Raw genomic sequence first — 18,434 nt, 5'->3', positions numbered from 1 at the left:
CCTACTTGCTCAATAAAGGGACGGGTATTTCCAAGTTATTGTGGGCAAAACAGCAGACAAAGAATGAATCAGTCAGATCAGCAATGTGTTATTAGGAAGTATAAGCGGTGAGAAGCAAGAATATGATGATTTTAGAGAACAAAGGTGGGAAAGGATTGCTTTTTCAAATTTTAAGTGTTGGGAAGAGGCTTGGGTATTTATACGCATGCGATAAGAGATGCCCCTCAGGGACAACAAAAATAGTGCGAACCAAAAAAAAAGAAAATATTGCTACTGTCAGCAGTCAGGCAAATAAACAATAAACAATAAGATCTGCCTGTGCGCGCTATGTTTGGATAAAAAATCTCATTCTTCCATGTGCTACATTTTGACATTTCTTTGGGCAAAAAGGCAAGAATTAGCACATCAATGCTAGAAGAGTGGGGGAAAACGCACAATTCTACTGCGATCGAGGAAAAATAACCTTGGAAAATAACATGAATGCTAAAATAGTACCAGGTCTCAGCCTATGTGTGGAGAATTCCAGAACGTGGTGTAACTATCAATTGAGACGTGTTACCTTCCAAATGTAAGTACTTCTACACAAATTACAGTTTATCAGAAAGCATTAGCCTGCACCAAGATTACATTAATAATACTATCGAACAAAATACACATAAACACCGTTTGAATTCAAAAGTTGGCATATTCTCCTCGGAAAGCCCTATCTAGCCAATCATATAGCTTATCGAAGACAATCTTATAAGCATTGTGATAGTTGATATTATGGTCCGAGTCTGGGAAAATACGCATGTCATAATTTTCCACGCTTTGTATATTGAATCTATCGAGTAACCGGTATGTATTCTGCACGTGAACGTTATCATCACCGGTTCCATGCATAATCAAGAATCTTTTCACCGTCTTGAAAGACTCCACATCAACAACCCTGGAAGTGGAGTCATAATTCGCATTTTTGCCTGGGAGGCCCATATATCTTTCTGAATACACTGAATCGTAAAGTTTCCAGTCCGTAACTGGAGCAACTGCCATACCATATTTGAACGTACTTCCCTTATCATATTCCAGCGTTTTTAGAGTTGTGAATCCTCCATATGACCACCCCCAGACTGCAGTTCTATCTGCATCAATGTATCCTCTGTTTTCAATCACTTTTTTAACCGCATCAGTCACATCTCGTGGCTCCCAATAGCCCAATTTGTCTCTTGCATAGGATTGAAACCTCCAATCACGACCTCCAGTTCCTCGTGGATCAATATAGAGGATAACAGCTCCTAAAGATGATGAAACAACCTCCTCAAAGCCGTAATTAAATGAACACTGTAATTTCTGAAGTCCCGGACCCCCATACACACTTACAAGCAACGGGTACTTCTTCTGTACATCAAATGCTGCTGGTCGGACTTCCACCATCTCAATTTCCGTGCCATCATCCATTTTAATCTTTTCAAAGGTCTTCGTTGGTGCAGAATAGTCCCTCATTGCGTCATATACTTCTTTCGACTCGTGAAAATCGCTTTTATCATTCCTATACTGCTCTTGATCAACACCAAACCACTTTGCAACATCCACTACACGCTGCCATGGGAAGTTAGGTCCCTCATACCTCAGTAAAGCGTACTGAGCACTAGATGAAAACTTTACTTGGTAGTTTTCGATTTTATCAGTATCTGAAAACGCCCGGAAACCCCCATCTCCATCTAATTTCGCTTCATATATAATTCTTTGCACGGATGAACCACCTGTACCTATGAAATAAACAAGTCTTTTCTCTTTGTTGTATCCAACAACACCTCCAATAGTTTCCCAGTTACCAGAGGTGCCACCAAGCACATTTTGCGGTTTTGTGGATGTGCTACTCGCAAAATAAGCAAGTCGACTGTGATTATTGACAACGATATCATCAATATAACCGGGATCATGCGGAACCGAGAAAATCCGACCTTTAATATCTGATCCATAGTACCATCCGCCATATTCTGCGGTATTTATAGTTCTGACAATCTTGCTGACATCATTTTCCACATCGTAGAGTCTCATATCGACAGTTCGGCTTGTTCTGTCAGTTTCCTTAACTAAAAGTTCGTTTCCGGTGATCCAATTCATCGAGTAAACAAGGTAGTCATCACCCAACTTACTTCCATCATGCCCAACAGTGCTGACTATTCCCTGCTGCACATCGTACACGTGAATACTTGCAATTGGATTCTTCTCGCCGGCCTTCGGATATTTGATTCTCTCGATTTGTGGATATTTCAGATCCTTGAAAAATTCGAGCTGATAGTCGTCCACCTGAGTGTCGTTGAGTGTCAAAAATGCAAACTTTGACTCATCTGGACACCACCAGATAGTATCTCCCGTTCCAAGCACTTCCTCTTCATACACCCAGTCCGGTTTTCCATTGAAAATATCTTTGGAACCATCCTGCGTGACAGAAAGAACACTCTTCTGCCTCAAATCTCGAATATACACGTTGCTCTCGTAGACAAACGTCACATAATTGAAATCCGGGGATGTAGTTGCATATGAAAGTTTTGCAACATGCCCATTTTCAAGCTTGTAGACAGGCTCCGGCTTCAAAGAGTCCAAGTCAACTATCCAATATTTCGCTTTTGACGAGTGCCGGAAACCGGATTCGAAATCAGAATACACAAGTGCTCTCTTGAGGTTCTTGTCCACTGAAACAAGACCCACATAAACCCCTTTATCCTCAAACTTTATGCTCTTGGTATCAAGAAACTTCTTTTCAAAGCTGCTGTCATTTGCTTTCTTTAGAACCCAGACGGATCCTGATCTGTGTATATAAAATCCAGAATCAGTATTCTCAGCGTTTGCCTTGTCACTTTCGCTCCTGACCTTAATACCGCTTCCATCCACATCAACAAACTCGGCGTCAAATTCAAACGGATAGTACATACCCATCCGGAAATCTTGCATCGTTAGGTTTTTCTTCATCAGAAGATCACTTTCTCCAAACGCTGGTGTCAACGAGACAAAACTGCTGTCATCTTTATACTTATTCACCTTTTCTGAACCGCTGCTAATTCCTCCAATAAGCCCGGTACTGTCATGTGTCGAGTTTTCATTACTCGACTCGCTATCACCTCCATACGCTATAAGTGTATATGCCAACAAGCAGACGGTAATCATCCCTGCACCAATTACTATCAGCAACTTGATCTTTCCACCATGAATGTATTTTCGGAGCCTCTCCTTCCACCCAGAGTCTTTCTGGATACTAAAGTCATCTTCCACACTGTCATCAAACGTCGGAATTGCTGTATGACGTCCGTGGTGTGAAACATCTGGATAATAATCTACATCTTCATTCTCAGTAAGTCTTTCATCATAAGGATTTTCGCTTGCTGTCACTTCTGTTCCTTCCATATACCTCGTACTCGATGTACTATTCCTTGACCTCACTTGAGGCTGCAATTCTATGCTGTCAACGGCAAGATTTGCATCTTTTCGCCCCATACTTTAACTGCTAACTATAACGAATGAAAACTTGGTGAATATGAATTTGAAAAAAACGTATGCCCAAATACTCGAAAACGGGTTTCAACACCACTCCAGTATTCTTCTATTCGGTAGGCTTCAATATAATGTGATTTATCACCTTGTTGAACGGGTTTGCTATCGGCTTTAACAAATAGCAGACCCTCCTTATTCTCTTCATACTCGTACTCAAATGTACTCGCCTACTGCACAGCCGTGTTTGAAAAAAAAAGAGTGCGATGAACCAATCGATGGGGAAGATACATACGTACACCAAAACAATTCTGCACCGCCTTGCTCGCCTAGGGTAGGGTGTTCAGAGGGGTAGGAAAGACAAGAAAATTTCGATTTGAAGCAAGAAAAATAGTACAAACATGAGAGTATGTGGTATGTGACAATCTTTAGTCCGATTTTCACAAACCCGTCCTTCTTTGAATTAGCTAAACGAACTTATCCATACTGATATGAACATGGCTGTGCTGTAGAGAAATTTTGCATGGTACTTTTTATTTTTTTATTTTTTTTTCAAAACCATTTTTGTCGTCGGTAAATTTTTTTTTAAGATGATCAAAGTGTTCTGCTAGAGTATAAGTTTTCTAAGGACATAAATTATCGTACAAGCAGGGAATTTGGCAGCAAGCGAGCAGAAAGAAATGTCCTCTACACTTTTTGATGATATCTTTGATGTTGAGTCGGTGGATCACGGCAGATATACGAAAGTTTGCAGGGTCATTGCAAAATCTACTACTTCTCCAGACACTAAGATAACTATAGATATAAATACGGAACTTTTCCCTGTGGCAAAGATGGACACGCTCACGATTACATTGGCCAAATCTCTCAGCATTGATGACTCGGGGGACTCCGGAATGTTCACGGCAAATGGATCATGGAGACCTCCAAAGCCAAACCAACGTACTTTGATGGATGATTACGATTATGTGATGTATGGTACTGTTTATAAATTTGAGGAGGGCTCAAACGATAAGATCTCACTATATTGCTCGTTTGGCGGTTTGTTGATGTGCTTGGAAGGTAACTACAGAACATTATCATCATTGAGACAGGAGAACTTATACATTCTCATGAGACATTAGGTGCAAGGATGCAATGCACCCCTGGAGGCTACGCTACCGTTAACAATTGTATATTAGAAAATAGAAGTGTGTGTTGCTCAATTATCTTTTGTAGCAGTACTTATGGAGAGTTCATTCAGCTTCTCTGCGGCATCATAGAAAGTGTCTTTGTCGCCTTTTAGGTGAGACTGAAGATGTGTAATATCTCCGTCTCTTTTATCTTTTAGTTGGGAGAAATCGTTTGTGGTTTCTTTCACGGGAGATTTAATAGTAGGCGTAGTCGTTTTAGAAGTATTCTTAGCAGCTTTTACACCGTTCTTAGTAGCCTTTATTGAATCCACAGTATCATCGGCAGAAGAAAATCGTTCCTTTGCTGCCAGAGTAACATTTTTCATGCTTTTAGTGGATTCTTTGGCGGAAGTCTTAGCACTAACTCCACTGGAAAGAGAGTCAGTAGCATTTTTGACGCTTTCATCACTCACGTTCTCAATTGAACTTGTATCGTTCACCTCAGGAGGCATATCAAGCCCAACATCCACATCATCAACACCTTGCTTCAAATCCCACTCACTCAACCCAATTCCACCTCCAAGACGGTGATAATTGTCCATAACGACACGTCTCTTGTTAGCAGCCAGCCTATCAAGCTCATCCCAAAAATCTTCATGCTTATACTCGAAATTAACATCACCACCATGATTTACGGCCAGTTGATCTGCATCTATGGAATTCAGAAATGGCTCGTCGAATCTCACCTTCTTCTTAGTGTACGGATCGACAAACGGCCAGCAAATCTTGAGGAATCCCCACACAAGCCATGGAATATTGATGAAAAGTGCTCTTCCAAGTCTTTCCGGGTAGTGATACTGCAAAATATGCAAAACATCTTTTCCAACGGACACTGCTGGAACTTTCGGCTCATATGTACAAGCCTCTGGATACTTCTTGAAGTCCACACATAGGGCGAGCTTATCCTGACCTTGAGGCATGAAATCAACGCTCCTTTCTAATAAATATATCATGTGTTGGATCTGGCGAAACGATGTTTTCGTATTTTGCCGCCCATTAAATAACGTCAAGCATGGTCTTCCCCCTTTATCGTATCCAAAGACGATAATTTTACCAGTTTCTCCTTCAACTTTCACAGTTTCCGATGTCAAAGTATCAAATTCACCGCCCGCAATTCCAAATTCTCTCCGCCAGCCAATCGAGCACGTCAGACGCTTGATTACATCATCAACCTTCCAGTCACATGCCCGTAGATATCGTTGGATGCACTGCCTTGAGAGCCATGCCTTTTCATTATCATTGAGAGGCTTGTATTCGTCCTTTGGGCAATCTTTCTCCTTCACTGGATAAAGCTCTGTGTTTTGGAAGTGCCGGAGAACCGAATCATAGTCTTGCTGCTGCTTTTCATTTTCAATATCTTGAAATTTGGGTGGATGTTTCAATATTCGACTTGGTGGATGTGCAATTGGCTTTGTGTAGATGGGTCTTTTTGGATCGGTCACCCACACCTTTTTTTGTGCTTTTTTTGTGCGGAACATATGGTGAAAGTTAATGAGATCTAAATGCCAGTTCCAGAACTGTTACAATGCTATCGAGAAATGCACTTTATGCGGCAAATTGTGCAAACGTAAAATTCCCTGTCAACGAATGCTTGGTAGAAAATAAGCCGGAAAAACAAGGAGTGATCTGATGAAACCAATCAAGGATTCTCTGCGTTCAATGCAATTCTGACTGTATGTATGGATAAATAATTGATGAACCGGATATCTAAGAATTGAACTGGATATAGGAAGAAAAATCAAAAGATGTCCAGCTCTCAGAAACAGAATGTGAAATCGATCTCCTACTTTTTCTTAATTTTTTTCAAATATGTCTTTTTAGGTTTTTTGATTATTCTAAGTTTTTTTAAATTTTATTTTTACTTTATTTAGTTCTATTTTATCTTATTTTTTTTTTGTTTCATTCGCTTTATTTTCTCTCCTATTCTTTTCGCTGGGGTATGCAGCATCCCCAAATCTCTGGTTCGTCCGAAAACCAATCCGAACCCGAATCCAAGCAGGATCCGAAAATCTATCTTTAACAATAAGGAAAAAGAGAAATGAGGAAGCAAAAGAAAAAACAGAAAGGAGCAAGAAATTTTAATCTGAACTTTAATACACCCTAAAACAACCGTTGGCACATATTTGTCATCCCCAAGTTTCGCCCTTCGGGAAATTTCTCGCTATCATCCGACGTCCTTTTGTATGTAATCCTTAAATCCGCATCTCTGGGGCTCAGTCCGCAGAATTCGGCATTCCGGAACTAACGGCAAGTGGTCAGGGTCCCCCGGTTTGGGAAATACGAGGTGTACGAGCAGGGTCGTGCGAGGTGGTGTTGCGTCGATCGGCCTCCACCAGTGACGCGCCGATCGACGCGTCTGTAGAGTTTGTTTCTCTCATAGTAGCAAAACAGGCGGAAAGGAAAGAGCGAGCAGTGATAAAAGTTGAAGTCATCTGTGTTCACAAATGGACTACTAACATTTGAATAGCACGGCATTTAGCGACTGAAATATCGATCGATGGTAATTGTATTTCATTAGACGGCTAATATAGTAGAGAAAAAGTAGAGAGAACACGACAACAGGATAGAACATACATCTCTGGCCCTCGCATTATTCTCGAAGCAACAGTATAAAAGCAGCATCTCTAGGCATTCCCATAAATCCTTGCTTACTCGTTCTTAATGCCCTTTCTAGGGAATAATCCATAGAAAACCTTGTCGAGAATAATTTCAACAGGCTTATCAAAGACATATGGAAGCAAAGGCACGACTGCCAAGCCGCAGGCAACCGGACCAACCGATCTGAGAGTTTTACTTGCTGATTTTTTGAAGACACCCACGCTGTACCGCACAGTAGTATGAATTGTGAGTGCAGGAAGCCCCATTGAGGCAATTGACTGGAATAAAGCTCTTTTAAGGCCAACAAGTCTCCAGTCTAGGTCGTTATATTGAGATGCTGCTTCATCATTTGACAACGGTTGTGGTTGCCATGGCATCAAACCCGGATAATACGAGCCTTGCTGCCTCAATTTGGCTCTCCAAGTCTCAAAACTGATATCTCCAAGCACATAAATCCACGAAATGCTGTATCCCAACTTCACGAGCACTGGATGGGCAACCGGCCGAAAGGATTCGCCTATATCGGAAGTATATGCGACATATCTGTGGGCAGCCCTGAATATTTGCGTAATTCTCTTGGCATAGGCAGTATATCTGATGGCACTATCTGTAGAAGTGACATCTTTTTGGGGATTTTTCGACTCCTCAATTTCTTCTTGCTTATGTTGCTCCGAGAGCTCTAGTGTATCAGGCTGTTTGCTTGCCATTTGATGCTATGTGTGACTTTTGTTTGTGATTCAAGATATCCTTAAAACGGTGGATGATAGGATAATGGAAGATGGAAGATAATGGAAGATGGAAGATAATGAAAGCTAATGGAAGATAATCAAATCTAATGGAAGATAATCAAATCTAATGGAAGATAATGGATGACAGAATAATAAATGATATATTACTTAAAGATATAATAAATGGATGAAATACTCTTAATAATGATGGAATGCTATCAGATAAATTCAATGATTCAGAAATAATGACCAGTAAACTGTAGCTAAGCAAGCAAAGATAAGAATAATGTGGAAAGGGTGGATGAACTGAAGAGAATTATGGAGGTGGCTGACTGTAAAAAAAGTAAAGGATTAATAGAAGAAAATTGGAAATGCAACTGGAAGCAATTTGTAAAATAAACAGATGAAAGCACTGACAACAGCATTCTGGAAATGGTCCAATAAAAATTAAAAGCAATGCAATTAAAAAGCTGATTTGGCAGCACAATAGACAAATCAAAAAAATCCGGCTGACTGCCTTTTACCTATTCAGCCCCGCCCCATGCCAATTTAATTATAGCCCTAATGACGGATTCGCAGAATAAAAATGTGGGGAGAAGAGAGAACAATAGGACTTGGCGGAAATCTGGACTGGAGGAGCGCGGCGCGCGCCCGGCGCCCGGGTCTGCTTTTCAGGCATAGCGGACGGCAGCGCTAAAACGTGGGGTGCCCCGCAGGCCTGCGCGAATCTCTGAATAAACGACCCGCCACAAAAAGCGGCTAATTTCGGCTGGTCCCTGCACTTTAAGTTCCGATCAAATCTAATCTAACCAAACACGAAAAATTGATGTTGTATCACGTAATCAAATGCGACCGTATTTGGAAACCCAGAATAATCCAACCAACTTAGACCCTTATTATGGCTTTATATTTTGTGCTGATGATAAAGGCAGAACTGGGGCAAAAGGTAAAACACAATAGTCAACGACATTTCACCACAAGGATTCAAGTGAATTGCCAATTTTTATAATGAATACAATGATGATACAGTATACATACTCTATGCTACATATTGAAACAGTCGATCGACGCGCATCGACCCAATTGACGTAGTAGACGTCGATCGACGCAATAAAGGTAGATCGACGCGTACAAGTCCCCTAAGATAAGTACAAGCCTAGCCTGGAACCAGATCTACAAAACTCTAATTCTTATTGCTATTATTATGCGTACCAAAGCATTAATTCCCTATATGCTATTCCTAAGACCATACCTTCAATATTCCAAAACTTATGTTGACAATCACACCAGAAACTATAGCCATGCGCGTGCGCTTGTTAAACACCCCCTGGATATCCATAGACAACAAAAGGACGGCAAAGACACCCAAGAAAAATCCAATGCAAACACCTACAAACAAGTCCTTGTGAATGTTAACGGATCGACTCACAAAGCCGCCATTTTGGTTGGCACCATTGGCAGCGCCGCCTGCCTGCGCCCCAGCGCCGTTCCCAGGCGCTCCTCCGGCCTGCGTGTCCCCCGAGGCCTCCAACCCTGCGGGAAATTCATCAATCTCATTATTTACCGTACTGTCAATCCAACGGTCTTCCAAATTCAGCATCGAGTCCTCTGATTGGCCAGAAAGATACCCGCCATGTATGCGCCGGAACTGGCTGCGGAGATCCGCAACGTCCTGCTGCGAAAATCCTTGAGAAAGAAAGCGGTCAAAACCTTTTGGCGCCTCCGTAGTTGATTTTTGAGGTTGTTTTTCCAATTTTTCTTCGTGTGCCAATTCTTCATCCGTCAAATCCTCACCAACCATACAATGGATGTAGATGCGCACTGGCGCACCCGCTTCGTGCTCCATATTGCGGTAATATCCTAACTCTTTCTCGAAATCTGTGTGATTCATTAAAACTCGACCGTTATGAATCAACTTGAGCCGCTTGCGCGCCAGCGCAGGCTTGGCACCGCGTATCCGCCTGCGGATAAACGGCGTCGAAACGTCTTTGAGCTGTATCTCGGAACTTAGCGGAATTTCGAGGTCTTTGACATTTCCCACAAATCGAATAATTAGCTCGTACTGCTTCGAGGAGCCTTTGTCACTGTTGGAGTTAATGCCAGACATAAATAGTGATGCTGTGCATGTGCTTGTACGATTATTACTGCAATGCACTTTATGGATATACGAAATGCTTGTTTAGTTCACAATTCGGCCAATCACAAACCTGAGTTGCCCTCCGGCTGGTTTGACAGTCTGCCCTCGTTTTTCTTATTATGCGAAAAATTACCTCCACAGCTTTCTTTCTGCCGTGGCGCATAAATGTATACTCCGTGGCGCAGCCTGAGCTAGGGTAGAAAAAAATTTTTTCATCTGCGTTGTTCGTCCCTGTTTTCATCTCTGTTTCTCGTTTTTTCTCATTCCTATAAATTGACAGCTTTTCCCACCTAAACGCTTCTCTCTACCAACCACCACAACTGGTTCGACTTCCTTTTTTTCCTCTCTTCTTTCTTTGATTATTTTTAATCGTGCGGACAGCCAATACTAATATTAACCGTGTTGCCTCTTTTCGGCATTCTTCAATTGTTAAAGAGGCGTCAAGTATCTGGCGAGAACATAGTGGATCATCTTAGTGCTCATTTTGCTGGTAGCTTTACTTCTACTACCTCGAAAGGGCCGGTAGATCCATACATTTAATTTTGTTGTATTTCTACGGCAGCTACATCCCGTTACACTACGTAATGCTGCGTTTCTATGCGTAAACAGTCTGTATATTGACTGGAAACTAGGCTAAATATGGCAATATGGCGGCTTTGTTTCTCCGTCTTTCTTATTTTTTCACTTTCTCATTTCTTCCACCCCTCTTCCATGCATGGCGAAACGCATCACTGCGACTTCTTCGTCTGTGTAGTAGCTGCAAGCAAGATGCCTGGAAGCCTTCCCTCTCCGCATTCGTACAAAAACCTGACCCCGACAATTGCTGCAATCACAATAAAGATGGTGGTCCAGAGAAGAAGGTTAAACTGGGACGAAATATCCTCCTTTTCGCACTCGTTTCCCTTCCAGTAGCTGGTCTTTCCCTTTTTGACCGTTGCCGAGCACACGCAGGTCCAGCATTTGCCCACTTTCGTACATGTTCCATGGCCGGAACAGGATCCAAATGCCTCCTTGCATTGCTCCTGAGTGGCTTGGCACGCAGATTTCGGTGTTGACACTTCTCTTTTGAAAATTCCAGATGCCTCATGCTGCAAATCGCCAGAAGAGGCCGCCGGTAGTGCAACAAGCACAACATCGACTGCAGAATTCCTCTTTGCAGATTCGATAAGATCGGCCAAAGCCTCGGAAACAATTCCCAACGCGAGATTGTAGGTGTCAGACCGGCCGAATTTGGCCAAAACCTGGTCAAGAACGTCAATATTGATGCTGACAACGCTGCCGCATGGAATGTGCTGCACGTCATTGGATGCAAAGTAGCGCAATTGCATGAACTGCTTGACTACAGACCTATCCTGTGCCAAATCGCTTCCCTTAAGCGACTCAACCACACTCTCGTAGCCGGAATAAGCCGTTCTCAACTCGGACAACGATGATCCAAACGGCTGCTGCTGTTGCTGCAGGGAAAACAAACCGGCAAGAGTCTTGAATGCACTTTTCACCTGCCCATACACACTTCCAAACTTATCAGCCTCTGTTTTGGGCTGGTCGATCGTAATGCCAGCTGTCAATCTTCTTTTCTTCAACACATCGCTCCTGAGGCGGGCCAATGCTGTAGGAGCATCACTTATGAACTCTCTGAGCTCAGAAAAGGACTCACTGCCTTTTCCTGCTGACTCAATTGTGAAAAGAGGTGTTTTATCGCTCAAGAATGCGTCCAAATCCTCAACACCAGACACACCCACAAACACGGTGCTGTTGCTATGCCTCTGAACACACTTTCCAAGCGAAATCGCCTCATAATCCTCCGCATCTCCTTCAATAGTGTAAAGTGGAGAAAGTCCCCAGTCGTCTGCAAGATTCAAAAGAGCATCTTTCTCGGATATAGACCGAAATGAACTCGAGGCTAAACTCTCACCTGGACAATTTAGAAACTTGTAAACTTCCGCGGTTTCACCTGAGGCCCAGGCTTTAGATATTACTGAGATGAGTGATAATCCAACTGACAAAGATGTCTTCATATTTATTTTCGATGCTTCTCCCCTAGCTCCGCCTTTTTCAGTATGAAATCACTACTGGTTGAGAAATCAGACCCGTAAGTATCGAGGGAAAGGCAAAAATGGCAATTTCGGATGGTTATTGGATAAATTGACGACCCTTTAAAGAGAAAGATTGCGTACTACGGGATGCTGCGTTTAAATTTATTTTGAGAATGTATCTCGAAAATAGTGAGGGCAGAATGGAGGAAAAAAAAGAGACCTGCTTCCTCAGATAGATTTTATCACTATTTATTTTTACTCTCAGACAGATATTTTACTCTCAGACAGATATTTTACTCTCAGATATTTTTCTCCCAGATATTTTACTCTCAAATATTTTACTCTCAGATATTTTACTATTTTTTACTCCTACTTTGTCCTTGCTCATCTTCTTTTGTACTGCTTTAATTCGTGATCTCCAAGCCACTCTTAATATTTACGTACTACACAAGTAGGAAGAAACAAAATAAGAATTGAATTGTGCATCATTATGCATACATTGTAGAAAATACGTATGCCAGTACTATCTGTGATTTTTTTTCTCAACGTGCACTCTGAAACATCCGTGCACCAAACAAACCTCTCTGTGTTGACATGAGGAGAACCCCTGAATAATCACATAGCCCATTCATGAAGAAAAGAGCAAAAGGAGAAATGCAGTCAACTTAATAAAAATTCGTACATCTTTTCATATAATGCAGATGACCAAAGTTCAAGAGATCGGACCAAAAGTTCCTGTAGAGATTCAAGAGGCCAGAGATATTAGATTAGGACGCATTAAGGAAAAAAAGCTCAAGAAACTTATTTCCACAGATAAAGCACTCAACGATGAACTCAGCAAGGAGATACTACAGAAAACAAAAGGCCTAAGTGAGCGGTTTACAGAGTGATGCACTAATGTGAATGTTTACCAGGCTTAGAAAAGACTATCTAAAGTAAAAGAGAAAGTTACACAAGTAAATCGCCAAGTCAAATGCAGCCAGCATCCATCACTTTTCGGCATCAACACGTGCCTTTTTGAGCTTCTTTGCATCCTGCACATCATCAGTGTCAGGCGTTTCGCCAAATCTGTACTTGGGGCGTACATCTATAACTGCATTTGTCTCTGACCAGCTGTGTATAACACGAGGAATGCCAGATGGCGGTTTGCACTCACTTTTTTTGCTTTGCTTTTTTTTCATTAGCCTCGATTTCCCTTCTAGTACCCTTCAACAACTCCAAATGGCCAATCTTGGCGGATATTGCCTTTTCTGTTGCCTCCCAAAGTCGCCCTCTCTCTTTTTTGTCAAGTTTGTGCAACTCTTTTTCTCTAAAAGAGATTTTCTTTGGCTTGAAGATTTTTCTGGCTTTGGCTTTTGGATTTCTCTGCCTCTTTGTCACTCTATGTGGCTTTTTCTTAGCCAACTTCAACTTTCCTTGTGCCATTTACTGTTGATTTGTGTGCCGAATGTGGCTTTTTTGATCTCCAGAAGATAAGATAATCTTATCTGCCTGCGATCAGCAATATTTCTGCCCCTAGAAAATTTGCACGAGGACGGCTAAAAAAAAATTAAGGGGAAGAAATATGGAATAAAATCAAAAAGAAATACCTACGACATATGATTAATGCTTATTCTTTCATGTTCTTTCTCGTACAATCAAAATTCCTCCTACTGATCCTCATCTTGTACATGTATTTATATACCGTGTCATCTATCTGAAAAGAAAAAGCTCCTGCATTTTCAAACTAAAACGAAATGAATAATACCAAACGATAAAATGCTAAAAATCTCCGAAGATCCATCAAATGGCCCAACTATTAGTTTAGTGCTAGCGATTCTAAAGTTGCCCCACCTCGTCTCCGAAAAAAAAAAAAAAAATTAAAGCGGGAGAAAAAAGAAACGACTAACAATAACCCCGGTGGAGCGCATTCATCTGAAATTCATGGACGCCTTTAAACGGCAAGCCAAAGCAATTCATGACCCGCAATTGCTAGACAAATAAATCCCTTCGCATGATAACAAAGCTGTGGGTAGGTTTCCCCTTTGTTCGACGTTATGTAATTGATCTGGTATCAAAACCCAGAAAGTCAACAGCCAATCTTCTCAGGAATATAAATAGGATTGAAATTCCCATCTTTTAAATCCTGCATTTGCCACACCCTAACAATTTCAACTTTCGCTTTTTTATTCACCATTCGCAAACATTTTTAACATCACCTTACGCATTTACTTCACAAATAAACTACTTGCCAACGATTTTGTTTCCGGTTGACGTTATCGCTGACAGGTTAATAATTGAATAGAGACTTGAAACAAGTACATTTACAACACATCTTAAAGGATCAACGTACACAACAAACACATCACACATGGTGGAAGTCTACAGTTATCGGAACTCGGAGTCGGCAGCCTATGCACTAGGCGAATATATCGCGGATGCCCAAGATAAAGCATTGGCAAAGAATAAAGTGTTTAGAATTGCCATCAGTGGAGGATCTTTGGTTGGTGCATTACAGGAGGGTCTTATCTTGAACAAGAAGGTGGCCCCAAGAGTGAAGTGGGGCCAATGGGAGATCTACTTTGTGGATGAAAGGTTGCTTCCATTGAGCCATGAAGACTCGAACTACGGATTGTTCAAGAGAAAGCTAGTGAACCTTTTAGATCCAAAGGTCACAAGACCATATATTGCAGCAATCAACACAACATTGCTTTCGCCATCTGGTGGACAAGACGACAGTATTGCAAAGGACTACGAGAAGAAGCTTCCAGATCACATGGACTTGATCATATTAGGATGTGGAGAAGATGGCATATTTGCTCATTATTCCCAGGACACGAGCTACTGGAGGAAAATGTGAAGATGGTGGCCAATTTGGAGGATTCACCAAAGCTTCCTCCAAGAAGAATCACATTCACTTTTCCATATCTTAAGAAGGCAACCCAGATTGCATTCTATGCTCGGGGTTCTGGAAAGAAGCCTATTTTAAAGAAGGTGTTTTCTGGAACAGCCACAAATCTTCCTTCAGTTAAGGTGAACCAGTTCAAGAAGATTCCAGTTTCATGGTTTGTTGATGAGGCGGCAATCGAAGATGCCAATGTGAAAACGAGCACATACAAATCAGGAAACTAAGTGATAAGCATTCGTGTGATAAATGAATGTGCGAGTGGACAAGACAAAGAAAGCAGGGTATAGCTGAAGAAGGTTCAACAGTTGTTGCTTTCGTTTTCTGGTTATTTGTTTACATCTCACTGCATCTTACACTCACTGCATTATTTTCTACAAGGAACATTTCTTATTTCGATGTTACAGTAAAACTGGCCTTGGAGAAACCTCCAGATGAACATACTTGCCTATATACATGAGTGAAATATTATTATGTAGTGCATATGCTGCACTGAATTATGGTCCAATTGTAGTTAAAACGGATGTAAATATTCAGGAAATAGTAAAAGAGATAGAAAAGATGTGTGTTAGGGTGAATTCTGAATGTGATTTAGATCTATTCTAGATTATTATCCAATAGTTATATTTGAGCACACAAACACACAAACAATACAATCACATAATTAAAGTACATATGAACCTTGAAGGATTCAAACGCATGAATGCATTTGATAATTGCAAGTCATACAGAATACACTTGAGCAGATTTGGCGTCAAATGGGCTCATCCCCAACGCATCCGTACACTTCTTTGGTTCTCTTACCCCTCGTATAGCAGTTAGATTTCTGACGGATTCCTTCCCTCTCCCATTCAAAGCTTACGTAAAATTCCCTAATGCTTTATTCCAGTTGTCATCTTTTTTTGCCCAACAACACCCCTGGCTTAATGCACCGCATAGAATTAATTCCCTTGACTTTTGTTAATGCCGCCGGTGAACAATCAGGATTGCTAACAATCGGGCTCTCGGATTTCTCCCGCATTTTTCCCCTTTCCCTGACCACTTTCCCATTTTTTCGTGCCCCATAAAATTTTCGCATTGAAGATTTGGACTTCAGGTAAATCTGGAGTGTGCTAAATGTACATTTTTCACGAGGAGAGTTGATTCAAAGTCTTTTGTAACTGTTCATTTGCAATGTGCTTTGACCAGGGAACGTGTGTTTAAACAGACAGACGCCGTGTGAACGTGTTTTTGTTTCTAATAGGAGCAAAAAGGCACATAATAAGAAATTTTTTTCTCGCTTTTCCGTATTATAATCTGACTTGCAGGATAAAGCCGGACTCCACTTGGCTAGACACGACTCCGCTTTAGTTGATAAGCCGAAATTCAATCGGATTTAGCTACAGGAAGTTTGCGTTGTTTGTTTGATTGGAGTTTGAACAGGGAAGAAAAGTGAGGAGTTGGTTAGTTCAGTTGAGTAAATTGATTGGACAAGTTGGTTAAGTTAATTGGGCTAATTGAGAATTTATTAGGTGGGTCAAGAGCTGATACAGTTGACAAAGTTGATAGACTTTATTTGATTAATTGAGATTGGCTCATTTAGTTCATTTCAGAGCACGGTTGAGTTCCCAGCTCAAAGTTCACATTTCACATTTCACATTTCACATTTCACATTTCACAGTTCATCGCTAGAGAATTAGATAAGCTTAGACCTTTGGCTGAATTGCACAAGTATATTATTGAAAATGTCGGTGTCTCCTTCAGTATCATCAGCATTAACAGTGTCAACAAGCAGCTCATCAGCCTCGAGTTCACGCACAAACAGCTGCATCTACATTCATCATCATTGCAAGAACCCGAAACCGTTGAATGTGGCTGATGCACACATCGTATACGAGGGAAATGTGGCTGACACCAAGGATATTGCTCTCCCGTTTAACGACGGCGACATCAACGAAATTTCAATTGATATCGGGGGGTCCTTGGCAAAGCTGTGCTACGCTATACGAGACGACTCGGGGCAGGGGGTGCGATTTTGCTTTTTCAGCATTGAAACAGACCGGATCGAGGAATTTATCACGGTGATCAAGCAGGTTTTGGCCAAATACTACGGGCACAACCCGGAAAAAGGTGCAATAAACGGCAATCTGGTGCTCATAGCGACCGGCGGCGGTGCATACAAGTTTTACGACAAGTTGAACACAAGCTTGCAGTGCAAAGTGCAGAAAGAAGACGAGATGCAGTGTCTTATCATTGGGCTTGATTTCTTCGTCACGGAAATCCGCCGTGAGGTTTTCTACTTCGATGAGTCGGCCCACCGGTATATCGACGTGCAGATGGCCGAGGATCCGGTCACGTGCACGCCGATCGTCCAGGACCAGTACCCGTATCTCTTGGTAAACATCGGATCGGGTGTTTCGATGGTGAAAGTGACGGGACCCGGTCCGGACAGCTTTGTTCGGGTTGGCGGCTCATCTTTGGGCGGTGGCACGCTTTGGGGGCTTCTTTCCATTCTTACAGACTGCAAAACGTTTGACGAGATGCTTGAGATGGCAGCCCGCGGCAAAAACGAGAATGTAGACCTTCTGGTGGGTGACATATACGGCCGATCGTACAACAACATCGGGTTGAAAGCCAGCCACATTGCCAGCAGCATGGGGAAAGTGTACAAGAATGTTTTTGAGGATGAAAGCGGGAAGAATATGGACAGGGCGCACCGCCTGGACAAATTCCACCAGGAGGACATAGCAAGGTCTCTTCTCTACGCTGTTTCCAACAACATTGGCCAGATTGCCTACCTGCAAGCCCAGCGGTACAACCTCAAAAAGATATACTTCGCCGGTTCTTACATCCGCAACCACTACCAGACAATTCGCACTTTAAGCTACGCTATCGACTTCTGGTCCCAGGGGACTAAGAAGGCCTATTTTCTTCGCCATGAGGGCTACTTGGGCAGCATGGGTGCTTTTCTCATGCGGCGGGCCGAGTAGACGTTTATTAATGCTACGTAATATGAACTAATGCTTGCTGTGTATTGTAGATGCTAAGAAGTTGTGTGTGAATGCAGAATTGGTGGGTGTAGTATTTCAGAGATTGAAAGGTGCAATGTTACAGATATTGTTGTTTGATAGAGGGTTCTCTGATTATTGATAGATAAATTACTGCTAGCATTGATAGTGCATATTTCTGGAATCCTTAAAGATGAAATACGATTGTATACCAATGCAATTGCCAACAGTTGAGTTCCACATGCCAAAATTGACATGTAGCCTTTCTCAACTGTATCTTTCTCAATTCTAGGGTCTCTACTAGCTGTCATAGCTGTTAATTCAGAATCTTGATCTCTGATTAGTTGCTTTTGCAGACTTCTTCTTTATCCACCAGTATTATTATTGTTTCTGCTATCAAGCTTGATTCCCTATTATGCTG

At 41.8% G+C, this 18,434-nt stretch overlaps 10 protein-coding genes across 10 annotated transcripts; 4 read left to right on the top strand and 6 right to left on the bottom strand.

Annotated features, from left to right (window-relative positions):
• Nucleotides 1–672: 672 nt before the first annotated feature.
• Nucleotides 673–3,477, bottom strand: BRETT_001820 (uncharacterized protein; the record flags this gene model as incomplete). Its single annotated transcript, XM_041280362.1, has 1 exon — nucleotides 673–3,477. One exon carries the CDS (start codon nucleotides 3,475–3,477, stop codon nucleotides 673–675), a length of 2,805 nt encoding a protein of 934 aa, XP_041135245.1.
• Nucleotides 3,478–4,151: 674 nt separating this feature from the next.
• RPB8 (DNA-directed RNA polymerases I, II, and III subunit RPABC3) lies at nucleotides 4,152–4,595 on the top strand (the record flags this gene model as incomplete). Its single annotated transcript, XM_041280361.1, has 1 exon — nucleotides 4,152–4,595. The coding sequence occupies one exon, from the start codon at nucleotides 4,152–4,154 to the stop codon at nucleotides 4,593–4,595; it is 444 nt and encodes a 147-aa protein (XP_041135244.1).
• A 77-nt stretch (nucleotides 4,596–4,672) lies between these two features.
• On the bottom strand, nucleotides 4,673–6,121 carry BRETT_001818 (uncharacterized protein; the record flags this gene model as incomplete). Its single annotated transcript, XM_041280360.1, has 1 exon — nucleotides 4,673–6,121. One exon carries the CDS (start codon nucleotides 6,119–6,121, stop codon nucleotides 4,673–4,675), a length of 1,449 nt encoding a protein of 482 aa, XP_041135243.1.
• Nucleotides 6,122–7,291: 1,170 nt separating this feature from the next.
• On the bottom strand, nucleotides 7,292–7,948 carry BRETT_001817 (uncharacterized protein; the record flags this gene model as incomplete). The annotated part of the gene is made up of 1 exon (XM_041280359.1): nucleotides 7,292–7,948. The coding sequence occupies one exon, from the start codon at nucleotides 7,946–7,948 to the stop codon at nucleotides 7,292–7,294; it is 657 nt and encodes a 218-aa protein (XP_041135242.1).
• Nucleotides 7,949–9,209: 1,261 nt separating this feature from the next.
• Nucleotides 9,210–10,076, bottom strand: BRETT_001816 (uncharacterized protein; the record flags this gene model as incomplete). Its single annotated transcript, XM_041280358.1, has 1 exon — nucleotides 9,210–10,076. One exon carries the CDS (start codon nucleotides 10,074–10,076, stop codon nucleotides 9,210–9,212), a length of 867 nt encoding a protein of 288 aa, XP_041135241.1.
• Nucleotides 10,077–10,834: 758 nt separating this feature from the next.
• Nucleotides 10,835–12,124, bottom strand: BRETT_001815 (uncharacterized protein; the record flags this gene model as incomplete). Its single annotated transcript, XM_041280357.1, has 1 exon — nucleotides 10,835–12,124. One exon carries the CDS (start codon nucleotides 12,122–12,124, stop codon nucleotides 10,835–10,837), a length of 1,290 nt encoding a protein of 429 aa, XP_041135240.1.
• A 1,007-nt stretch (nucleotides 12,125–13,131) lies between these two features.
• On the bottom strand, nucleotides 13,132–13,567 carry BRETT_001814 (uncharacterized protein; the record flags this gene model as incomplete). Its single annotated transcript, XM_041280356.1, has 2 exons — nucleotides 13,132–13,210; nucleotides 13,299–13,567. 2 exons carry the CDS (start codon nucleotides 13,565–13,567, stop codon nucleotides 13,132–13,134), a joined length of 348 nt encoding a protein of 115 aa, XP_041135239.1.
• Nucleotides 13,568–14,492: 925 nt separating this feature from the next.
• On the top strand, nucleotides 14,493–14,981 carry BRETT_001813 (uncharacterized protein; the record flags this gene model as incomplete). Its single annotated transcript, XM_041280355.1, has 1 exon — nucleotides 14,493–14,981. The coding sequence occupies one exon, from the start codon at nucleotides 14,493–14,495 to the stop codon at nucleotides 14,979–14,981; it is 489 nt and encodes a 162-aa protein (XP_041135238.1).
• A 2-nt stretch (nucleotides 14,982–14,983) lies between these two features.
• Nucleotides 14,984–15,253, top strand: BRETT_001812 (uncharacterized protein; the record flags this gene model as incomplete). The annotated part of the gene is made up of 1 exon (XM_041280354.1): nucleotides 14,984–15,253. One exon carries the CDS (start codon nucleotides 14,984–14,986, stop codon nucleotides 15,251–15,253), a length of 270 nt encoding a protein of 89 aa, XP_041135237.1.
• Nucleotides 15,254–16,750: 1,497 nt separating this feature from the next.
• On the top strand, nucleotides 16,751–17,995 carry BRETT_001811 (uncharacterized protein; the record flags this gene model as incomplete). Its single annotated transcript, XM_041280353.1, has 1 exon — nucleotides 16,751–17,995. The coding sequence occupies one exon, from the start codon at nucleotides 16,751–16,753 to the stop codon at nucleotides 17,993–17,995; it is 1,245 nt and encodes a 414-aa protein (XP_041135236.1).
• Between the last annotated feature and the right edge of the window lie 439 nt (nucleotides 17,996–18,434).

This window comes from Brettanomyces bruxellensis, chromosome 4 (assembly GCF_011074885.1).
Source record: "Brettanomyces bruxellensis chromosome 4, complete sequence".
Lineage (NCBI taxonomy): Eukaryota > Fungi > Ascomycota > Pichiomycetes > Pichiales > Pichiaceae > Brettanomyces > Brettanomyces bruxellensis.
Note: the sequence above shows the minus strand (reverse complement) of the source record. Positions and strands in the feature narration are given on the sequence as shown.